General features: G+C 37.5%; 1 protein-coding gene, 1 long non-coding RNA gene and 1 pseudogene across 3 annotated transcripts in view; all 3 read left to right on the forward strand.

Annotated features, from left to right (window-relative positions):
- Window positions 1–21,324, forward strand: part of LOC146936990 (putative disease resistance RPP13-like protein 1 pseudogene) — an 87,534-nt pseudogene that overhangs the window by 56,222 nt on the left and 9,988 nt on the right. The window lies entirely within an intron of this gene.
- LOC146936993 (uncharacterized) lies at window positions 2,220–5,143 on the forward strand. Its single transcript, XR_015033222.1, has 2 exons — window positions 2,220–2,337; window positions 4,862–5,143. It is a non-coding gene; the product is annotated as an uncharacterized LOC146936993 (long non-coding RNA).
- On the forward strand, window positions 9,932–13,615 carry LOC146936994 (uncharacterized). The gene is made up of 2 exons (XM_085749312.1): window positions 9,932–10,059; window positions 12,538–13,615. Exons 1-2 carry the CDS (start codon window positions 9,932–9,934, stop codon window positions 13,613–13,615), a joined length of 1,206 nt encoding a protein of 401 aa, XP_085605438.1.

A 21,324-nucleotide genomic window follows, 5' to 3' on the forward strand; every position in this document is an offset into this window, starting at 1 on the left:
CAGCAATAGAAGCATCATTTCTCTCAGCCATCTTAGTTCTCTACGCAACACACAACAATCAGAACAACATAATAATGATACTCCAACTGTTAAACAACGCTAATCGACTCAACTACTTGGCCGGACGGACCGACCTGCTCTGATACCAATTGTAACATCCCGTTTTCCCAACATAAAAATTACATAAATAAAACAGAGTTTTTCAACACAAACGGAATGTCACCTTTCTTTCCATAAAAACATAAATGGAATAAATAACTATTTATCCTTCAAAATTCAACAACATATCCTTCAATACTTCACAGCGGAATAATTCAACATCTAAAATAATCTTTGGCACAAGGGCCTCAACAGAAAATCTCAAAGAAACTTAGTTCAATAATAAATCATGAAAAATATTCTTAAGTAATACGTAAGGAATAGAAAACAACAACAAAATTCCCATCCCGTTACGTATCAGAGCACCTAAGACACACACTTGTGAAGAGTCCACTCACGACCGCAACTAATCTTGGTTACCTGCAAGTTACTTATAAGAAGAGTAACATTTTCAAGCAGAAGGGGTGAGATTCACAAACAACAATATTAAGCATATAATTCATCAAATTATATTTAACAACATAAACATCATCAACATATCAAACAATAATCATATAGCATCATATCATCATCATAAACAGTTTCATAATCAAACATCAACATCAACTTCATGATCAACTTATAAATCGATCTTAAAAACTCGACTCGACAATGCAACTTAACTCGACAAATGTAACTCGTATCATCTTAATTCATCTTGATATGCAAATGCATGTGGTGCCAATTCAGGGCATCAAGCCCCCAACGTAATTTTTGAGCAAAAGCTCTAGGGCATCAAGCCCCAAACGTAATTTTTTGAGCAAAAGCTCCAGGGAGTCAAACCCCCATCTTTAATGAGTATGCATGGACTCAACTTCATACAACTTAGACAACAACATGAACATCTCTTATGATTCCAATAACTTGGACAACATCTTATAACTTTACAACTTAGACCGACACTCACTACTTTATGACATTAATGGTCAACAACAGCAAAACAGCAACATATGCAGCATATAACAATTCTTATATATCATAACATCATTAAAGAATGAATCACATCAACTTAATCATCGTAAACAATTTCATTTAATTGCATATATAACAATCTCTCATTACTAATAATCTTAATCATCTTAATTCGGGCTTTCTGGACAGCTTCAAATAACATAAATAACTTTCATCTAATACCCCAAGGTCATCTCAAGACTACACGTGCGAAGGGAATCGCAAGGAAAATAATTTGGGGCAACTAACAGCTTAACTCGTGAGGCGAGTACCATTGCTCGCGAGGGCGAGCAAAACCACCTCTCAGGACCTCTAAAACGAACTTGCTCGCTTGGCAAGCTACTTTGCTCACGAGGGCGAGCTCCTTGGTTACTCGCTGTGGCGACTGATTTGCTCGCGAGGCAAGCGGTGATGTTCTTAGCTCGCGAGGCGAGCTATGCTGCTTGCGGTTGCGAGCGATGAATGTCATGCTCGAGCAGAATACAAATTTTTCAAAAATTCACCTAATGTCTTGGATCTAACCTCAAAACTGATTCTAATTATCACCCTATGGATTATCTAAGGTCTGTACACAATCTTTACATCAATTCAACAAGTTTTCGTCGTCTAATCGTCAAAATCGCTCTCTAAACCCTAATTCTCAATCCTCACAAACTCATCCTGTAACAACCCGATTTTTCGTTAGATTTATTTTAATTATTTATTTGTGTTTGTTATATGTGCTCTTATGTGATTATTTGCATCTGTGTGTATTTTTGGTTGGGATTCGTAGAATTCGGTGTTAGAAGGGTATTTTAGTCATTTCGGACTTAGGGGTAGTTTGGTCATTTTGAGAGTAGGGGTAATTTTGTAATTTTGAACGAGGATTATTTTTATTGTTTAGTAGGAGTATTATTTTACCAAGTTACTAGAGAGGGTGTAGTAATTATTTTAATTACCATTAAGTGACCGTTAGTGTTATAATTTACCATTAAGTGAGTAGTGACATTTGGGTGTTAGAATAGAAATGGGTTAGGCCCATTAAGGTTTAAGAGATAAGCCCAATTGAGTAGAGCTAGTATATAAACTCTAGTTGTTGGTGAAACTAGGTTTTACAAACATTTTATCATTTCATTCATTTTAGAGAAGAGATAGAGATAGAGAGAAGAAAGGGTTTGAAGAGATTGAAGAGGAAGGCTAGAGCTAGAAGAGGGATTCATCATCTAGGAGCTAAATTGAGGCTTGGGTTAGAGAATCTTGGTGCTAGAGGTAAGAGGGTTAGAATTCAACCATAATTCATAACTTTTTCTTTCTTACCCATTTTTGTGAAATTGATGAATTGAATCTAATTGTTGTAAAATTCGTGCATGATTGTTGTTGTTATGTTTGAGAACATGATTTACATGATAATTGTATGTTAGTATGTGAATTAACATGTTTAAATGCATAGTTGTTGGTGCTTTGTGTTCTTGAGCAAGTTTGATGAGAATTGAAGTTGTAGTGTTAAATTGTGCATGAATTTATGTTCAAATGTTGTTGTTGTTATCTTGACATATGTTGTTGTTGGATTGATGCAATGGGTATCATTGAAATGGTGAATTGGTGATGAATATGTTGTTGTTGTTGAAAGTTGTGGAAATTGATGAATTGGTGAATTTTGATGAGATTAAGTTGAATTGTAGTGTCAATGATTTTTAATGAATGAAACAAGTTGATTATGATGAGTTATGGTATAATGATTTTCTGTTTTTGGTTGTTGTTTGGTAATGAGAAATGGTTTGGGAGAAATCGGGATTTTCATATGAGATTGAGCGTTAACCGTTTTGGAAAATGAGTGTGATGTGAGGTTATGGAAAATGATTTTTGGGATGGTTGAAACTTGAATTTTTCTATACATTATGATAGAGCTAAGTGTTAGGAGAATATAGGCGAAAACGGAATTGAATTTGGGTTAACGGTCGAGATTTTACGAACGAAATGGCGAAACCGGAAAACTGGAACTGCACAGAACCGCAGCTCAGGACACTGGCTGCTGCCCATTTGCGCCTGGGCGCAGGAAGCCATGCCTGGGCGTGGCTTGGCAGCCCCTCATGGGTGTCTGCCCTGTTGTGTTGTGCTGGGGTGCTTTGGGGCCAATTCCGGACTTCCAAAACCGATTCTTTCGATGTTTTCACTATTTTCTAGACTTTCTAAACCTTTGGAAACATCAAAAGAATTGAGTTGAACTTGACTTCTTGGATTTAATCAAGCCTATCGTTGATTGTTCAAGGAATGTTCAAGAACGCTGATTTTCTGAAAACTTGTTTTCTCAAGAGAATGAAGTAGGGTTAAGTATGTAGGATGTTTATATGACTTCTAAAAATGGTTGTGAATGGTGTCATCAAGTTTAGACTTGTTTTGCTTTGAAAATGAGAATTTTTGTGAAATGTGAAAAGGAAGACGAACCTTGTGATTTTTATGAATTCATCGTTTTTGGCCGATGAAATGCTTATGTAATCTCTACTGCACATATGTGTGACTTGAAAGGATACATGGCATAGGCTATTGAACTCGTTTACTTGGTTTTGGCTTAGGTGCTCAATTAATTTCAATATTATGATTTATGAGACGAACTTGATTGAAAATGATCATTGAGGGCCAATTGCTTATGAACCCTCTATGATTAGATTGATATGATTATGAGATGATGTATGAATGGTTGTTAAGTGATGAATATGATGTTTGTGATCATATGTTGTGATTGTTCTTTTATTTGGAATGTAAGGAACTATGTGGAGATATGAACTATATGATATAGTTGGATGATGATTATAGCCGTTGATTATAGCCGTTGAATTGTTTTGAACATATGCATAGTGAATTGAGTCATATGTTCATGCATCATATGTCGTGTCGGATGTTATATCCATATTGCCGTTGACCGGATACTTGTATCCATATTGCCGTTGATTATAGCCGTTGATAATGATGTTTTTGTTGCATCATAAGGTGACGACCTTGGAGGAGTTTGGTACCACATGCATCTAGAGAAGAGTCTAGAACATTGCATGCATTTGAATAATTGATGAGTTGTGTCATAATTGAATATATGACTTGGTGAATTGTGTGTTGGTGAAATTTGGTGAATGTTGTGATTATGTGGATTGGTGTATATGTACATTGGTGGATTTTGTGGATGGTTGTGAATAATTGATTATGCTCTAATTGCATGTCTTATTTGTTTGTACTTATACACTTGGTGAATCTATTTGATGATAATTGATTGGATGATAATGATGAGGTGAGAATTGTATATGTATATACATAAGATGTGGTGATTTCTTTGATGATGATGATTGATTGCTTGTAACTTGAAATGATGAATTGTACTTGTTGAATTAAGCATGCTGAATTGAGTAATGAGGTAAGTGATGTGATCATTGATTGATGTTGATAAATGATGAGCTTTTGTTGATGACTTGATTAGAGGTTGAATATGCATGCTATGCTATGATAATAATGTGATAGCTTTAAATGTAAGTGATGGGGGATGATAATAATCATGTGATGCTGGTGTTCTAGGAGGAAGGGTTATGTATATGTGATACGTGTATGATACACTTGTGGAGATGAACTTGGAATGATAATATGCATGTGTTGTGATTACTTATGAATATATGTATGGATTGTTATTCTTGAATATATTCTTTCATTTCCAATGTTCATGATAAATGTTTTTTGTGGATTATGATGATGTAATGCTAACCCTCAGTGGTCTGTGGTGGACCGCCTACCTTTCTGTATGGACGGGTAGACGGCGTGCAGGATGCTTAGTTGTTGCTAGTTGATGCCGAGGAGTGGAGTTCCTCTTGTTCATGCAAGTGTCTAGATTAGGGCTCTGATCTAGGATAGTCTTTGCATGTTGTTTATTTGACTTTGTATTTTGGAGTTGTTGAGATATTCTGTTATTTGAGATTTGGATGATACATTTGTATTTAGTTTGGAGATCCAGAGTGTTTATGAATTATATGTTGTTCCGCTGCTATGTTGTGTAACATGATCTTTATGCATGTATGAATTGTGGTTTATTCGGAGACGTAGCATCTATTTCTAGAATATTTCTGATGTATTCGTGCGTTTTACCGCTTAATGGAAATAGGGTGTTAGAAGTTGGTATCAGAGCCTGGTTGGTCTTGTCCAGACCAAAACCTGTTGAATTTCCTGTTTGTATGCGACATGTACGGAAGTACTGTCGGTACTTGTTGTGTTGTTCCGTTCTGTCAGGTGGGTTTGAGCGTAGTGGGGGAGTAGCAGGTTGTTTCAGGTTCGTTGGGTCTGGCAAGGGAAGGTATCTTTGGCTGCGGAGGCTCAGTTGGTTGTGGTTTGTGTTAAGGTTCCTGTAGATTTTGAGTTGGATCTTGTGTGTCTTCCATTGAAGCATATGGACGTAATTTTCGGTATGGATTGGATGTTGACTTTTGGTGTTAACATTAATTGTTTGACCAAGAGTATAACGTTTTCTAAGCCGGTGGCTGAGGAAGGTGGGAAGTTCTTGACCGCGGAGCAAGTGAAGAAGTCCTTGGATGGTGAAGCTAGTGTGTTCATGATGTTTGCTTCCTTGAAGGAAAGTAGTGAGAAAGGAGTTGGTGATTTGCCGGTAGTGCAAGAGTTTCCAGAAGTTTTTCCGGACGACATTACCGAATTACCGCCGGAGAGGGAAGTTGAGTTTGCAATTGATTTGGTTCAAGGAACGAGTCCTATCTCGATTGCGCCTTATCGGATGTCTGCATCAGAGTTGGGTGAATTGAAGAAGCAATTGGAAGAGTTGCTTGAGAAACAGTTTATCAGACCGAGTGTTTCTCCGTGGGGTGCTCCTGTATTGTTGGTTAAGAAGAAGGATGGTAGCATGAGATTGTGTGTAGATTATCGGCAGTTGAACAAGGTGACAATCAAGAATCGGTATCCGCTTCCGAGGATTGATGATTTGATGGATCAGTTGGTTGGTGCAGAAGTGTTCAGTAAGATTGATTTGAGGTCAGGATATCATCAGATTAGAGTAAAGGCGGAAGATATATCCAAAACTGCGTTCAGAACGAGGTATGGACACTATGAGTATTCTGTGATGCCATTTGGAGTGTCTAATGCGCCAGGTGTCTTCATGGAATACATGAATAGAATATTTCATCCTTTTCTGGACCGTTTTGTGGTAGTGTTTATAGATGATATTTTGGTGTATTCGAAGTCTGAAGAAGAGCATGCCGAGCATTTGAGGATTGTGTTGGGAGTCTTGAAGGAGAATAAGTTGTTTGCTAAGTTGTCGAAGTTTGAGTTTTGGTTGCGGGAAGTGAGTTTCCTTGGTCATGTGATTTCTAAAGGTGGTATTGCCGTGGATCCGTCGAAGGTTGATGCAGTGTTGCAGTGGGAATCACCTAAGTCTGTTTTTGAAGTTAGAAGCTTTCTTGGGTTGGCAGGTTATTATCGGAGGTTCATTGAGAGATTCTCTAAGTTGGCGTTGCCATTGACGCAGTTGACTCGGAAAGGGCAAGCGTATGTTTGGGATGCTAAGTGTGAGAAGAGTTTCCAAGAGTTGAAGAAGAGGTTGACTTCAGCTCCAGTGTTGATTTTGCCGAATCCGAAGGAATCGTTTGTTGTGTATTGTGATGCTTCTAAGATGGGTCTTGGTGGTGTGCTTATGCAGAATCGTCAAGTTGTGGCTTATGCTTCGAGGCACTTGAAAGTACATGAGAAGAATTATCCGACTCATGATTTGGAATTAGCAGCCGTAGTGTATGTGTTGAAAATTTGGAGGCATTATCTGTTTGGTTCTAAGTTTGAAGTGTTCAGTGACCATAAGAGTTTGAAGTACTTGTTTGACCAGAAAGAGTTGAATATGAGGCAGAGAAGGTGGTTGGAGTATCTTAAGGATTTTGATTTCCAGTTGAGCTATCATCCTGGAAAGGCTAATGTTGTTGCTGATGCGTTGAGTAGGAAGTCGTTGCATATGTCTGCTTTGATGGTAAAAGAGTTAGAGTTGATTGAACAGTTTCGAGATTTGAGTTTGGTTAGTGAGTTGACACCGGATGGTGTGAGGTTGGGAATGTTGAAGCTGACAAGTAATATTCTGGAGGAGATCAAGAATGGTCAGAAGGGAGATTTGGAACTCGTAGATCGAGTAGTGTTGGTTAACCAAGGTAAGGGTGGAGACTTCAGGTTGGATGAGAACGGTGTTTTGATGTTTCGTGATCGTGTTTGTGTACCAAATGTTCTTGAGCTTAAGAGACAGATTTTGGAAGAAGGTCATAGAAGTAGTTTGAGTATTCATCCAGGAGCGACTAAGATGTATCAAGATTTGAGGAGGTTGTTTTGGTGGCCTGGAATGAAGAAAGAGATCACAGAGTTTGTGTATGCTTGTTTGGTTTGTCAGAAGTCTAAGATTGAACATCAGAGACCGTCAGGTTTGATGCAACCGTTATTTGTGCCAGAATGGAAGTGGGATAGTATATCAATGGAGTTTGTGGGAGCGTTGCCGAAGACTGTTAAGGGTTTTGATTCAATTTGGGTGATTGTTGATCGGTTGACGAAGTCGGCACATTTTGTTCCTATTAAGACCGGTATGTCTGTGGCGAAGTTGGCTGAGATCTACATTGAGCAGATTGTTAGATTGCATGGTATTCCTTCTAGTATTGTATCGGATCGGGATCCGAGGTTTACTTCTAAGTTTTGGGAGAGTTTGCAAGATGCTTTGGGAACTAAGTTGAGGTTGAGTTCTGCTTATCATCTCCAGACTGATTGTCAGACGGAGAGGACTATTCAGAGTTTGGAAGATTTGTTGAGGGCTTGTGTTTTGGAGCAAGGTGTCAGTTGGGTTGAATGTTTACCGTTGATTGAGTTTACTTACAACAACAGTTTTCATTCTAGTATTGGAATGGCACCGTTTGAGGCTTTGTATGGTCGGAGGTGTAGAACTCCTTTGTGTTGGTATGAGTCAGGAGAGGGTGCTTTGTTAGGACCGGATGTTGTGCAAGAGACTACGGAAAAGGTTAAGATGATCCAAGAGAAGATGAAAGCGTCTCAGAGTAGGCAGAAGAGTTATCATGATAAGAGGAGGAAAGACCTTGAGTTTCAGGTTGGTAATCATGTGTTTTTGAGAGTGAATCTTGTAACTGGTGTTGGACGTGCTTTGAAGTGTCGGAAGTTAACTCCTCGTTTTGTTGGACCTTTTGAGATTGTTGAGAAGGTTGGGGTTGTAGCGTATCGGATTGCGTTACCGCCATCTTTATCGAATCTTCATGATGTGTTTCATGTGTCTCAGTTGAGGAAGTATGTGTATGATGCGTCTCATGTGATCCAAGTGGATGATTTGGAAGTAAGGGATAATTTGACTGTTGAGACTTGGCCAATTAGGATTGAGGATCGTGAAGTGAAGCGTTTGCGTGGCAAGGAGATCGTTTTGGTTAAAGTGATTTGGGTTGGACCGACGTGTGAGAGTGCCACTTGGGAATCGGAGAGTAGGATGAAGGTTTCGTATCCGGAGTTGTTTCCTTCAGGTAATTTTCGAGGGCGAAAATTCTTTTTAGTGGGGGAGAGTTGTAACAGCCCGATTTTTCGCTAGATTTATTTTAATTATTTATTTGTGTTTGTTATATGTGCTCTTATGTGATTATTTGCATCTGTGTGTATTTTTGGTTGGGATTCGTAGAATTCGGTGTTAGAAGGGTATTTTAGTCATTTTGGACTTAGGGGTAGTTTGGTCATTTTGAGAGTAGGGGTAATTTTGTAATTTTGAACGAGGATTATTTTTAATGTTTAGTAGGAGTATTATTTTACCAAGTTACTAGAGAGGGTGTAGTAATTATTTTAATTACCATTAAGTGACCGTTAGTGTTATAATTTACCATTAAGTGAGTAGTGACATTTGGGTGTTAGAATAGAAATGGGTTAGGCCCATTAAGGTTTAAGAGATAAGCCCAATTGAGTAGAGCTAGTATATAAACTCTAGTTGTTGGTGAAACTAGGTTTTACAAACATTTTATCATTTCATTTCATTTGAGAGAAGAGATAGAGATAGAGAGAAGAAAGGGTTTGAAGAGATTGAAGAGGAAGGCTAGAGCTAGAAGAGGGATTCATCATCTAGGAGCTAAATTGAGGCTTGGGTTAGAGAATCTTGGTGCTAAAGGTAAGAGGGTTAGAATTCAACCATAATTCATAACTTTTTCTTTCTTACCCATTTTTGTGAAATTGATGAATTGAATCTAATTGTTGTAAAATTCGTGCATGATTGTTGTTGTTATGTTTGAGAACATGATTTACATGATAATTGTATGTTAGTATGTGAATTAACATGTTTAAATGCATAGTTGTTGGTGCTTTGTGTTCTTGAGCAAGTTTGATGAGAATTGAAGTTGTAGTGTTAAATTGTGCATGAATTTATGTTCAAATGTTGTTGTTGTTATCTTGACATATGTTGTTGTTGGATTGATGCAATGGGTATCATTGAAATGGTGAATTGGTGATGAATATGTTGTTGTTGTTGAAAGTTGTGGAAATTGATGAATTGGTGAATTTTGATGAGATTAAGTTGAATTGTAGTGTCAATGATTTTTAATGAATGAAACAAGTTGATTATGATGAGTTATGGTATAATGATTTTCTGTTTTTGGTTGTTGTTTGGTAATGAGAAATGGTTTGGGAGAAATCGGGATTTTCATATGAGATTGAGCGTTAACCGTTTTGGAAAATGAGTGTGATGTGAGGTTATGGAAAATGATTTTTGGGATGGTTGAAACTTAAATTTTTCTATACATTATGATAGAGCTAAGTGTTAGGAGAATATAGGCGAAAACGGAATTGAATTTGGGTTAACGGTCGAGATTTTACGAACGAAATGGCGAAACCGGAAAACTGGAACTGCACAGAACCGCAGCTCAGGACACTGGCTGCTGCCCATTTGCGCCTGGGCGCAGGAAGCCATGCCTGGGCGTGGCTTGGCAGCCCCTCATGGGTGTCTGCCCTGTTGTGTTGTGCTGGGGTGCTTTGGGGCCAATTCCGAACTTCCAAAACCGATTCTTTCGATGTTTTCACTATTTTCTAGACTTTCTAAACCTATGGAAACATCAAAAGAATTGAGTTGAACTTGACTCCTTGGATTTAATCAAGCCTATCGTTTTTTTTGAAGGAATCAAGCCTATCGTTGATTGTTCAAGGAATGTTCAAGAACGCTGATTTTCTGAAAACTTGTTTTCTCAAGAGAATGAAGTAGGGTTAAGTATGTAGGATGTTTATATGACTTCTAAAAATGGTTGTGAATGGTGTCATCAAGTTTAGACTTGTTTTGCTTTGAAAATGAGAATTTTTGTGAAATGTGAAAAGGAAGACGAACCTTGTGATTTTTATGAATTCATCGTTTTTGGCCGATGAAATGCTTATGTAATCTCTACTGCACATATGTGTGACTTGAAAGGATACATGGCATAGGCTATTGAACTCGTTTACTTGGTTTTGGCTTAGGTGCTCAATTAATTTCAATATTATGATTTATGAGACGAACTTGATTGAAAATGATCATTGAGGGCCAATTGCTTATGAACCCTCTATGATTAGATTGATATGATTATGAGATGATGTATGAATGGTTGTTAAGTGATGAATATGATGTTTGTGATCATATGTTGTGATTGTTCTTTTATTTGGAATGTAAGGAACTATGTGGAGATATGAACTATATGATATAGTTGGATGATGATTATAGCCGTTGATTATAGCCGTTGAATTGTTTTGAACATATGCATAGTGAATTGAGTCATATGTTCATGCATCATATGTCGTGTCGGATGTTATATCCATATTGCCGTTGACCGGATACTTGTATCCATATTGCCGTTGATTATAGCCGTTGATAATGATGTTTTTGTTGCATCATAAGGTGACGACCTTGGAGGAGTTTGGTACCACATGCATCTAGAGAAGAGTCTAGAACATTGCATGCATTTGAATAATTGATGAGTTGTGTCATAATTGAATATATGACTTGGTGAATTGTGTGTTGGTGAAATTTGGTGAATGATGTGATTATGTGGATTGGTGTATATGTACATTGGTGGATTTTGTGGATGGTTGTGAATAATTGATTATGCTCTAATTGCATGTCTTATTTGTTTGTACTTATACACTTGGTGAATCTATTTGATGATAATTGATTGGATGATAATGATGAGGTGAGAATTGTATATGTATATACATAAGATGTGGTGATTTCTTTGATGATGATGATTGATTGCTTGTAACTTGAAATGATGAATTGTACTTGTTGAATTAAGCATGCTGAATTGAGTAATGAGGTAAGTGATGTGATCATTGATTGATGTTGATAAATGATGAGCTTTTGTTGATGACTTGATTAGAGGTTGAATATGCATGCCATGCTATGATAATAATGTGATAGCTTGAAATGTAAGTGATGGGGGATGATAATAATCATGTGATGCTGGTGTTCTAGGAGGAAGGGTTATGTATATGTGATACGTGTATGATACACTTGTGGAGATGAACTTGGAATGATAATATGCATGTGTTGTGATTACTTATGAATATATGTATGGATTGTTATTCTTGAATATATTCTTTCATTTCCAATGTTCATGATAAATGTTTTTCGTGGATTATGATGATGTAATGCTAACCCTCAGTGGTCTGTGGTGGACCGCCTACCTTTCTGTATGGACGGGTAGACGGCGTGCAGGATGCTTAGTTGTTGCTAGTTGATGCCGAGGAGTGGAGTTCCTCTTGTTCATGCAAGTGTCTAGATTAGGGCTCTGATCTAGGATAGTCTTTGCATGTTGTTTATTTGACTTTGTATTTTGGAGTTGTTGAGATATTCTGTTATTTGAGATTTGGATGATACATTTGTATTTAGTTTGGAGATCCAGAGTGTTTATGAATTATATGTTGTTCCGCTGCTATGTTGTGTAACATGATCTTTATGCATGTATGAATTGTGGTTTATTCGGAGACGTAGCATCTATTTCTAGAATATTTCTGATGTATTCGTGCGTTTTACCGCTTAATGGAAATAGGGTGTTACACATCCCTTATCATGTTAAATCTAATTATCAGAATCATAGACTTAATATTACTGAAAGTTAGTCTCACCCTTACCATAATAGATGAAAATCGCAGCTCTTAGGTCTTCTCCTCTTCTCTTGACTTTTTCTCCCTTTTTCACCAAAAACTGATCGTACGTTCTATTTCTTTCTAACCTAACTTCTCCTATTTATAACTCTTCATCTAATTTATCTTATTACCTCTTTCCACCACCAAACTTTCTAAATTCACAAAACAGCCCCTCATCTCAATATTTAATTTATTTTCGAATCTCATTTTATTAAATAATAAAATAAGTCACAACATCTCATAAAATCTCTAAAATCACATAAATCACATAAATCTCATATAAATATATCCTAAAACTCATTAAAATAATCATTTAAATAGAACGGGCGTTACAGAGCCTGCTCCTAAATACTCAAAAATTGCTGAAGCCCTCCATCTTAGAGCCTCCATCGTAAAAGACAATCTGATTGTCAAAGTCAAAGGGAGTCTCTCAGGCTTCTCTACCGATTTCCTTTACGATCAAGCCTCCATTTTTGAGGAAGCAGGTGCCAACTACGCCTTTTACTCTGTCATAGCCCTGCTCATTTATGGTCTTGTGTTTTTCCCGAACATTCCTGACTTTATCGACATTTGTGCCATCCAAGTTTTTCTTACCAAAAACCCTACCCCTACTCTTTTAGCTAGCACCTACCATTCCATCCATGATCGAACTCTTGCGAGTCATGGAGCTATCCGTTGTTGTGCGCCTTTAATCTACAAATGGTTCGTCTCTCATCTACCTCGACCCCATTCTTTCATAGCCAACCTTGAAGGTATCCCCTGCTCTAAGAAAATCATGGCCCTAACACCATCTGATATAGTTTGGTATCATCCAATCTGGGATAACGAAACAGTCATTATCAGGTGTGGTGAATACCCCAATGTGCCTCTCATTGGTATGGAGGGAGGAATTAGCTACAACGCCATCCTCGCCCGACATCAATTGGGATACCCATTGAAAACCAAACCAAGTAACCTTGCTTTAACCAATGATTTTTACTACAATGACAATGATCACCTGGGCAAAAGAAAGAAATTTGTGCAAGCTTGGCATGGTATTCACAGACTTAACAGGAACCAACTAGGAAAAAGGGATGATCTTCTGCATGGATCTTATATTCAGTGGGTCATCAGTAAAGCTATCCAGAATCAGATGCCTTACAATGTACCGAGGCTCGTATCTGCAATAACTCCACCATCATCTTTACCCTTACCCTCTAAGACTATGGGAGAGCACCAGGAACAATTGGCTGATAAAGACCGAGCAGTTGCCACTTGGAAAAGGAAATATGATGAGGCTATGCTCATGGTGGAAGATAGAGATGAAGAAATACGAAAACAGAACAATGAGATTCTTAAATTAGGAAAACAAATGACCCAGAGAGATGATCTACTCCAGGAGAAGGACAGGCTGCTTTAAAAGCATACCACTAAGAAACAGCGCATGGATTCCATGGATTTGTTTGACGGTCCGCATTCAGATTTTGAGGATTAGCTTACTTTAGAGGCTCAAGAGTTTCCCAGTTGTTCTATCTTTTATGTTACTTTTTAGCTTTCTGTCATGTACTTTGGAGTCTATCCCTTGGCTTTGTTGTTAGAAAGGGAATTATCTCGTAATACTTTAATTATTTCAATGAAATTTTCAATTATGACGTTTACAAAATTACTTTTATAAGTCCTTCGATAAATAAAAAAAATCATGTCTATTTCTGCATAAACATATCATGCATCATCTTGCATTTCATAGTTTCAAGTCCGAGTCTCACCGAATTTTCTTTTCCACAAAAGGTTAAAAGTGGTACGATGTCTTCGTTCAATTTCAGCTCGCATATGCAAACACTCGTGCAAACACAGAAAATGGATCAACTTGAACAAGAGGTCCACGAGCTTCGGGCCGAGGTAGATAAGTTAACCAACCTGGTATCTTCGCTGATGGTTACAAAGAATCTGCCATAGTTCCAGCAAGGGCCCCAGCCACAATGTCAGCCGTTGTGCATACAACAACCACGACAACAGCCCCCCTCTACAATTCAATCCACAGAATCAGGCTCGGAGAGCACGTTATGATCCAATTCCCATAAACTATGCGGAGTTGCTCCCAATATTGCTTGATGAGAACCTGGTCCAAACTAGAGCACCTCCTCAGGTGCCTAACAAGTTGTCGGCTTGGTATCGATCTGATCTCTCCTGTGTCTTCCATCAAGGGGCACCCGGCAATGACGTTGAGTATTGTTACGCTTTGAAAGCCGAAATCCAGAAGCTGGTTCAAGCCAAAAAGAATTGAACCTAAATATGCAAGTCAATCCGCTACCGAATCATAATACCTAGTGTTTGTGACACATGGAGTGGCTAGCTGCAATCAGGTCGTTATCGATGTTTCCTTCTACCACTCATTTGTTCAAATAATGTTTGTTTGCTGTTTTATGCTTTTTCAAAAAAATTCTTTTCGTCCCGCCCGAGACGAAAGAGAGCTTGTGTAGAGCTTTTGCTTTATGTATTTTCCCTCATTAATAAAAAGTCGCTTCAATCCCGACTTTGCTTTTATTTTGTGCTTTTTCTGGAAAAATGGTAATAAAAAAAACCAAATTTCTTTTTAATCATCCTCAAATATCTGCATGATCATAACTTATACTTGTCAAAATCAATAATCAAATCATGCATTAATAAACCCGTTGAGTACAATAACCATGTACTCTCTTCAAACTTTGAGTTCTTTGTGTCCGAAGATGAAGAAGAGGAAAATGAAGGGACTCCCGAAGAGAGCTCTCGCATACTGGGGCATCTTAGCCGTCAAAACTACAAACAAAAAAGAAGATTGCCCAGAAGATGGCATTCACTTAAAAAAACTGGCGTGAGATGTTACTGTTACTTTACATGAGTATCGTTCTTCAGTACACATTTCAACAGGGGCAACCCCCCTCCTTCCCTCAGTATACAACATGGAGGTCGTACTTCCCGTGGAGGTTGAAGTCCCGTCGATAGGAGTTCTGCCAAAGTCCAGACTTGATTGAACTTAAAATACATGACGACCTTGTAGAACTATGTCAAAAGAGGTTGAAACAAACTTCCAACAAGAAGGTTCGCCCCCGTGAAATTCAAGAAGGAGACTATGCCCAAAAAGGTATTATGATCCCAACCAGACTCCAGGGGCAAATGGGCGTCTAACTATAAAGACCTATGTGCGATAACTCTTGTGACTACAAATGGTGACAAACACGCACGTCCTGTGAATACCGATATAGTCAAGAAATACTCTATCCAAAATAAAAGATCGATAAGTCGCAAAACTGAAAAGGCGCCTTAGGCAAAAATGAGCGTCTCGGTGGACAGAAAACCCAAAAGGGTGGTCCATGTAAAAACTAGAGACAAAAATAAAATAAATAATAACATAATTATCTTGATAGGTTGAAACCCGAAAAGGGCAATCTTTACAAAAGTTAAGGATCATGACAAAGTAACTGCACCGGTCAGGCACAATCCACTTGGGGCATACCTGCTATCAAAGAACCTCCGATTCGAAGCATCTGCAGATCAAAGACTCGAAACAGGGGCAATTCAAAGTTGTTAGGGAGTATAACGGTTATTGTATTCAATGTACCCTTCCCATTATATTTACCATTTTCCAAAAAAAATATTCAAAGATCCATGGAGCCAAGCCATTGGCAGGCCACCACTCAATTCATCAAATTTGATTCTGTGCCCATTTATTTGGAACTCTCGTTTATTCTATTTGCAAAATTTCTTCTATTTTTGATAGCAATACTTGAAGCAAAAAATTTTCAAAATACAAAACTTTTTTTTTTTACATCTTTTGAAAAGTGTAAACAACAAACACACTCTTTGTGAACTCGTGAGTAGGTGAATGTTATACCCTAATTTTGGACCTAAAAATACTAGCTCCATTTTTCTTTTCTTGCACTTCAAGTCATTTGAATTTGTCTCTGATCAATTGCATATTTCTCTACATTTTATCTCAATATTATTTGCAAGTTCATGAAAAGGGTATTTTAGTCATTTCATGCATTCAAACTCATTTTAAGTCCCTTAGGATTGTTTGAGTCTTTTCAATTGGTTTGAATGAGTTTTTGTTTAATTCCATGTCAAAATCCATTTCAAAAAATTACATTTAAAGTCATTTTGAGTCAATTCCCTATTGAAAAACCCTTTTAAAATTGCATTTGAGTCGTTTCGAGTCATTTTAGTCCCCAGGGGCATTTTGGTCATTTCACACGAAATTTTGGCAGAGAGATGTTACTTTAAAGTACCTCATTTAAGTAATTGGTTCATTTTAGTCCGCTTTGTTGTTTTTAATCGTTTCACTTTACGTTATTTTCCATTTATCAATTTTAATTCAATTTTATTTTCAAATTTTCATTTTAGTCCTAAAAACTTCTAAAAATTGCACTTTAGTCCTTTTATTTCATTTTATTCCTTTTAGGGTTTTTCTTATTTTAATTTTTAGTCCTTTAAGTCAGACTTTTGTTTTAAGTCCTTTTTAGGTCAGTTGCATTTCAGTCCCAAAGTTTTGAAAATTACAGAATAGTCCTTTTTTAAAAATTTACAGATTGGTCCCCAAACTTTCGAAAATTGCAGAATGGTCCTCAAGCCAGTTTCAAGCCAAGGACGAGTTAGTTACAGTCCAGCACAGGTGTCAAGAGCTCATTGGTTCAGATATCACAGCTGGCCTATAAATACAGGCCAACTCATCACATGTGTCAGAATCACCATTCATTTTCTGCCAACTCACACAAACAGAGAAGATTTTCTCTCTCCATTCAGTTACGATCAAAACACAGAAACTCCAAGAACACAAAGAACATTCATCAAACCCTAATTTTCCAGAATCACACTTCGAGCAAAATTGAAGTGAATTTTGTGAGGTTCTCAGAGATTTAAAGCTGAATCTTCATCACTGAACCTGAATCACTGCAATTCCAGTGTGAATTTGCCACCGAAGCAACAAATCCATACGATCACAGTAGAGAAGAAGAGGAATTGAAGAAGGAGAATCAAGTCAGAGAAGGAGAAGAAGAATTTCACCAGTTCAACAACAACGAATCACTTACCAGAAACTCAGAGAAGATTCACGAAGGTTTTCTTCATCTTCTCACTCGAATCTCCAGGTAAATTCATAAAACCTTCTCGTTTTTTGTTTTAAATCATCATCGAAGGTTCGTAGATACAAATAAACGGTGAATCGAAGCAGTAATTCTGAAAAGATTCGAAAAGACTGAAACTGAAACCCTAGAAATGTAATCTGTGAAGATTCACCGTTTATTCTGTAAATTCAAGCTTATAATCATAATCAGTGAAGGAAATAGTGTAGATTAGGGTTTCAGTTCAGGGAGATTCGAAAAAGTTTTGAAAACCTAAAAAACCGAATAGTTCAATTGTAGATCTACTCCGATCTAAGCCTCTTTTCAAGAAAATAGTGTTGAAATCATAAAGAGAAGAGAAAGAGCTTCAAATATATGTAAATGGTTTTTGAATCGGAGTAGGTTGAATCTCCGACGCGGCGGCGCCACCACTGGCCACCACGTCGGAGAAAGGAAGAAGATGAAGATCATAAGGTGAGAGAAGAGAGCTTCTCTCTCTAAGGTTTAACCTAGAGAGAGAAACGAGTGAAGGGAATGAAAGAAAACCGGTGTGATGTGTTTTATAGGCTGTGAACCAGACCGGTTCACATGAACCAGTCTGGTTCACCCTGGTTCAGCCTTCCCTGCGTTTTTGACCATTAGATCTAGGGTTTGATGGAGCTGGATCAATCCAACGCTCTTGATGCGTTTGGATGATCCAGGATCCATTTCCCTTTAGGCCTGGACCTTTTCCTTTGCAGTTTTTTCGTTTTTTACTTGTTTCTTGCTATTTTGTACATTACTTTTGATAATTGCACCTCTGATGAATTTAAAATCTCTTATAAAAATTCCATAAAAATTCATAGAGCTTTTTTGATGGTGTTGTGATGTTTTTTGATAGTTTTATACTGGAAAATTTGATAGGAAATATTGATGCTAATTCTTGTTTCATTTCTTGAAATTCATGTTAAAAAACTTGTGAAAATTGGCTTGACTTTGTCTCCAATTCTTGATCTACATTTGTGAGTCATAATATGTGGTTTTGTGAGGAATTTACTACAGCTTGATTGTGTTTTTACTGAACATGTGCATGTGATGCTTAGTTGCTTGCCTTGCAAGTTTTAGTTTGTGAATAAATAATGTAAAATTTGCTTAAATTCACTATCAAAATGCATGGCCTATCACATCCCTTTGATCCTCATTTTAAACTATGAGTTCATGTCTTTAAAATGTGTTGAAATGTGAGGATTATAAGTCATGTGAGCTTTGCATTTTGTGGTGTAATTTTGGCTATGTTTTGCATCATTTTTGCTATATTTTTGTGGTAATCTCTTTGCTTTTGTTATAGTAATTTTTACTTGCTTTATTTTCTTGATATTATCATGTGCCACTAACCCCTTTATTTCATGTTTCATTCCTCCATAAGCATCTCATACTCCATTCCTCTTCCTCATTTTAATTCCTTGCACTTTAAAATTCATGCAAAGCTTAGAATGTAAAGACCTATGAATTTTGTAATTTTCTCCATGCAATTTTAAATTCTTGCAAGACCATAGAATGTAAACTAGGGCATGATGTAAAGGACAATGGACTCTAATGATGTACACCGACACAAGCACCGACACATGCACACACATCACATAGATATTTTAGATGTATGGCTAGGATATGCATGTTTAGATGTATGTTTAGGATTGAATGTTTAGATGAATGCCTAGGATTTACACTTAGAAAAAAATCATTTTCCAAATAAATATGAACAATATGACTCAAATCATTTTCTAAATAAACCTTGGGAATCAAAATCCCATTGTATTTTCTCTTTATTTTCTTAATCAAATTTCAATGAGAATTAATCATACTTGACTTTTTTTTTTCAAAAAAATTACTAATCAAACCCCACTTTTTCTTAAATCTCAATGCTCATGAAGCCTCTCCATCTCCATTCTTTAAAATTTCAATTTTCAAACTTAAAATCAACCAACAAAAAACAAAAACATTTTTTTGAAGAGAACTACGGTGGATTTGATCCTTTAAAAGGGTACGTAGGCAAGGAATCAAAATTCCTTCAATTCAAATAAAATAAAAATTCAAACACATTCCTCTCCCTCCAATTCTTCACTTAGCAAAAACTCTTAGGCTTAAATAAACACTTTCAAAATAGCATTTAAAAATAAAGCGCGCGCGAAGAAATTAAAGACGGTTCCTACAGGATACTATAGTCGTTATGGGTGCCTAACACCTTCCCTTAGTGAAAACAACTCCCGAACCTCGATTCTCAAGGGTTTTGCTTATTTTTTCCCTTCCCAAGAAAAAATGAGATATCAAAGGTTAAAAAGGTTCAAACGTAATCAATGTTTGACACCCGAAAACCAAGATAAAACAGAGAAGCGTGCATCAACATCCGCCTCGAGAACGGTTACATTTTGGGAGAGAAACATGGTTAAGCACTATGGAAAGGACCTCTGCCTTGAGCAAGATGCTATCACAATACAAAAAAAAACAAAAAAAAGGAAATACAAAAAATATCAAAGCTCGCTAAGTTGAAAACCCGAAAGGGCGGTCCAGGCAAAAATTAGGGGCACAAAAAAGAATATATTCCCAATGGGCTGAAACCCCGAAAGGGCGGTCCAGGCAAAAGTTAAGGATTTTCAAAAGAAAAAAAACAAGAAAAAACATGATTGCTGAAGCAGTGGAAGAGCACTCTGTGCCGGTTGACAAATGGCGAGTTCTTCTAGACTTTTGGTCAACAATGGGTTTTCTCCCCATGAGACATCAGTTGCTACCTTATGTCGGGCTCCACCCCATCAACGGCTCAATTTGTTCACAATAGTATCATCTCCAAGGAATTTTGCCGAGTGTTTGTATTGCGATGTCAGACCGCCTCCCATCTTACATGTCTTGTCCCGTCTCACCGAGTCCACCTGTCACATACAATTTATACAGTCATACAAGTTACAATTCATACACTCATACATTCATACACTCATACATTAATACATACATACATTCATACATTAAATACTTTCACGTATTCATGCATGGTCGCATTGGTCATCCAGAACTTTGGTTTTGTCCCTTCAGTCCAGTCCTCATTTATCACTGTGCCAAACAGCAAGTTCTATGAACGAACAGTTGGCAATTACCTTTCTATCATCAAAAGTGTCATCCCAGTGTGTATGGTCCAAGGATGTCACTAATCAATAAATTTCAAGTGGCCAGTTCCGACAAAAGGACCGCTTGAGTCAAATCAAGCAATTTCAAGTTCTAACAAATGAACAACTTGTTATCATCTTCTTTATCAATAGTGTCATCTCTAGTGTTAATGGTCAATAGATGTCACCTGTCTCGTTTCAAGCTACAAGTCCACCAATGGACCGCTTAAGTTTACCTTTTTATCTTGTTTCAAGCCTCCAGTCCACCAACGGACTGCTTCAGTTTACCTTTTTATCTTGTTTCAAGCTACCATTCCACCAACGGACCGCTTGAGTTTACCTTTTTCTCTTGTGTCAAGCTACAAGTCCACCAACGGGCTGCTTGAGTTTACCTTTTTATCTTGTTTCAAGCCTCCAGTCCACCAACGGACCGTGAGTTTACCTTTTATCTTGTTTCAAGCTACCAATCCACCAACGGACCGCTTGAATTTACCTTTTATCTTATGTCAAGCTACAAATCCACCAACGGACCGCTTAAGTTTACCTTTTATCTTATTTCAAGCTACCAGCCCACCAACGGACCGCTTGAGTTTACCTTTTTATCTTGTTTCAAGCTACCAGCCCACCAACGGACCGCTTGAATTTACCCTTAATCTTATGTCAAGCTACAAGTCCCAACGGACCACTTGAGTTTACCTTTTTATTTTGTTTCAAGCTACCAGCCCACCAATGGACCGCTTGAGTTTACCTTTTTATCTTGTTTCAAGCTACCAGCCCACCAACGGACCGCTTGAGTTTACCTTTTATCTTGTTTCAAGCTACCAATCCACCAACGGACCGCTTGAGTTTACCTTTTATCTTCTGTCAAGCTACAAATCCATCAATAGACCGCTTGAGTT

This window comes from Medicago sativa, chromosome 3 (assembly GCF_051527215.1).
Source record: "Medicago sativa cultivar Bolivia chromosome 3, Bolivia_mono, whole genome shotgun sequence".
Classification (NCBI taxonomy): domain Eukaryota; kingdom Viridiplantae; phylum Streptophyta; class Magnoliopsida; order Fabales; family Fabaceae; genus Medicago; species Medicago sativa.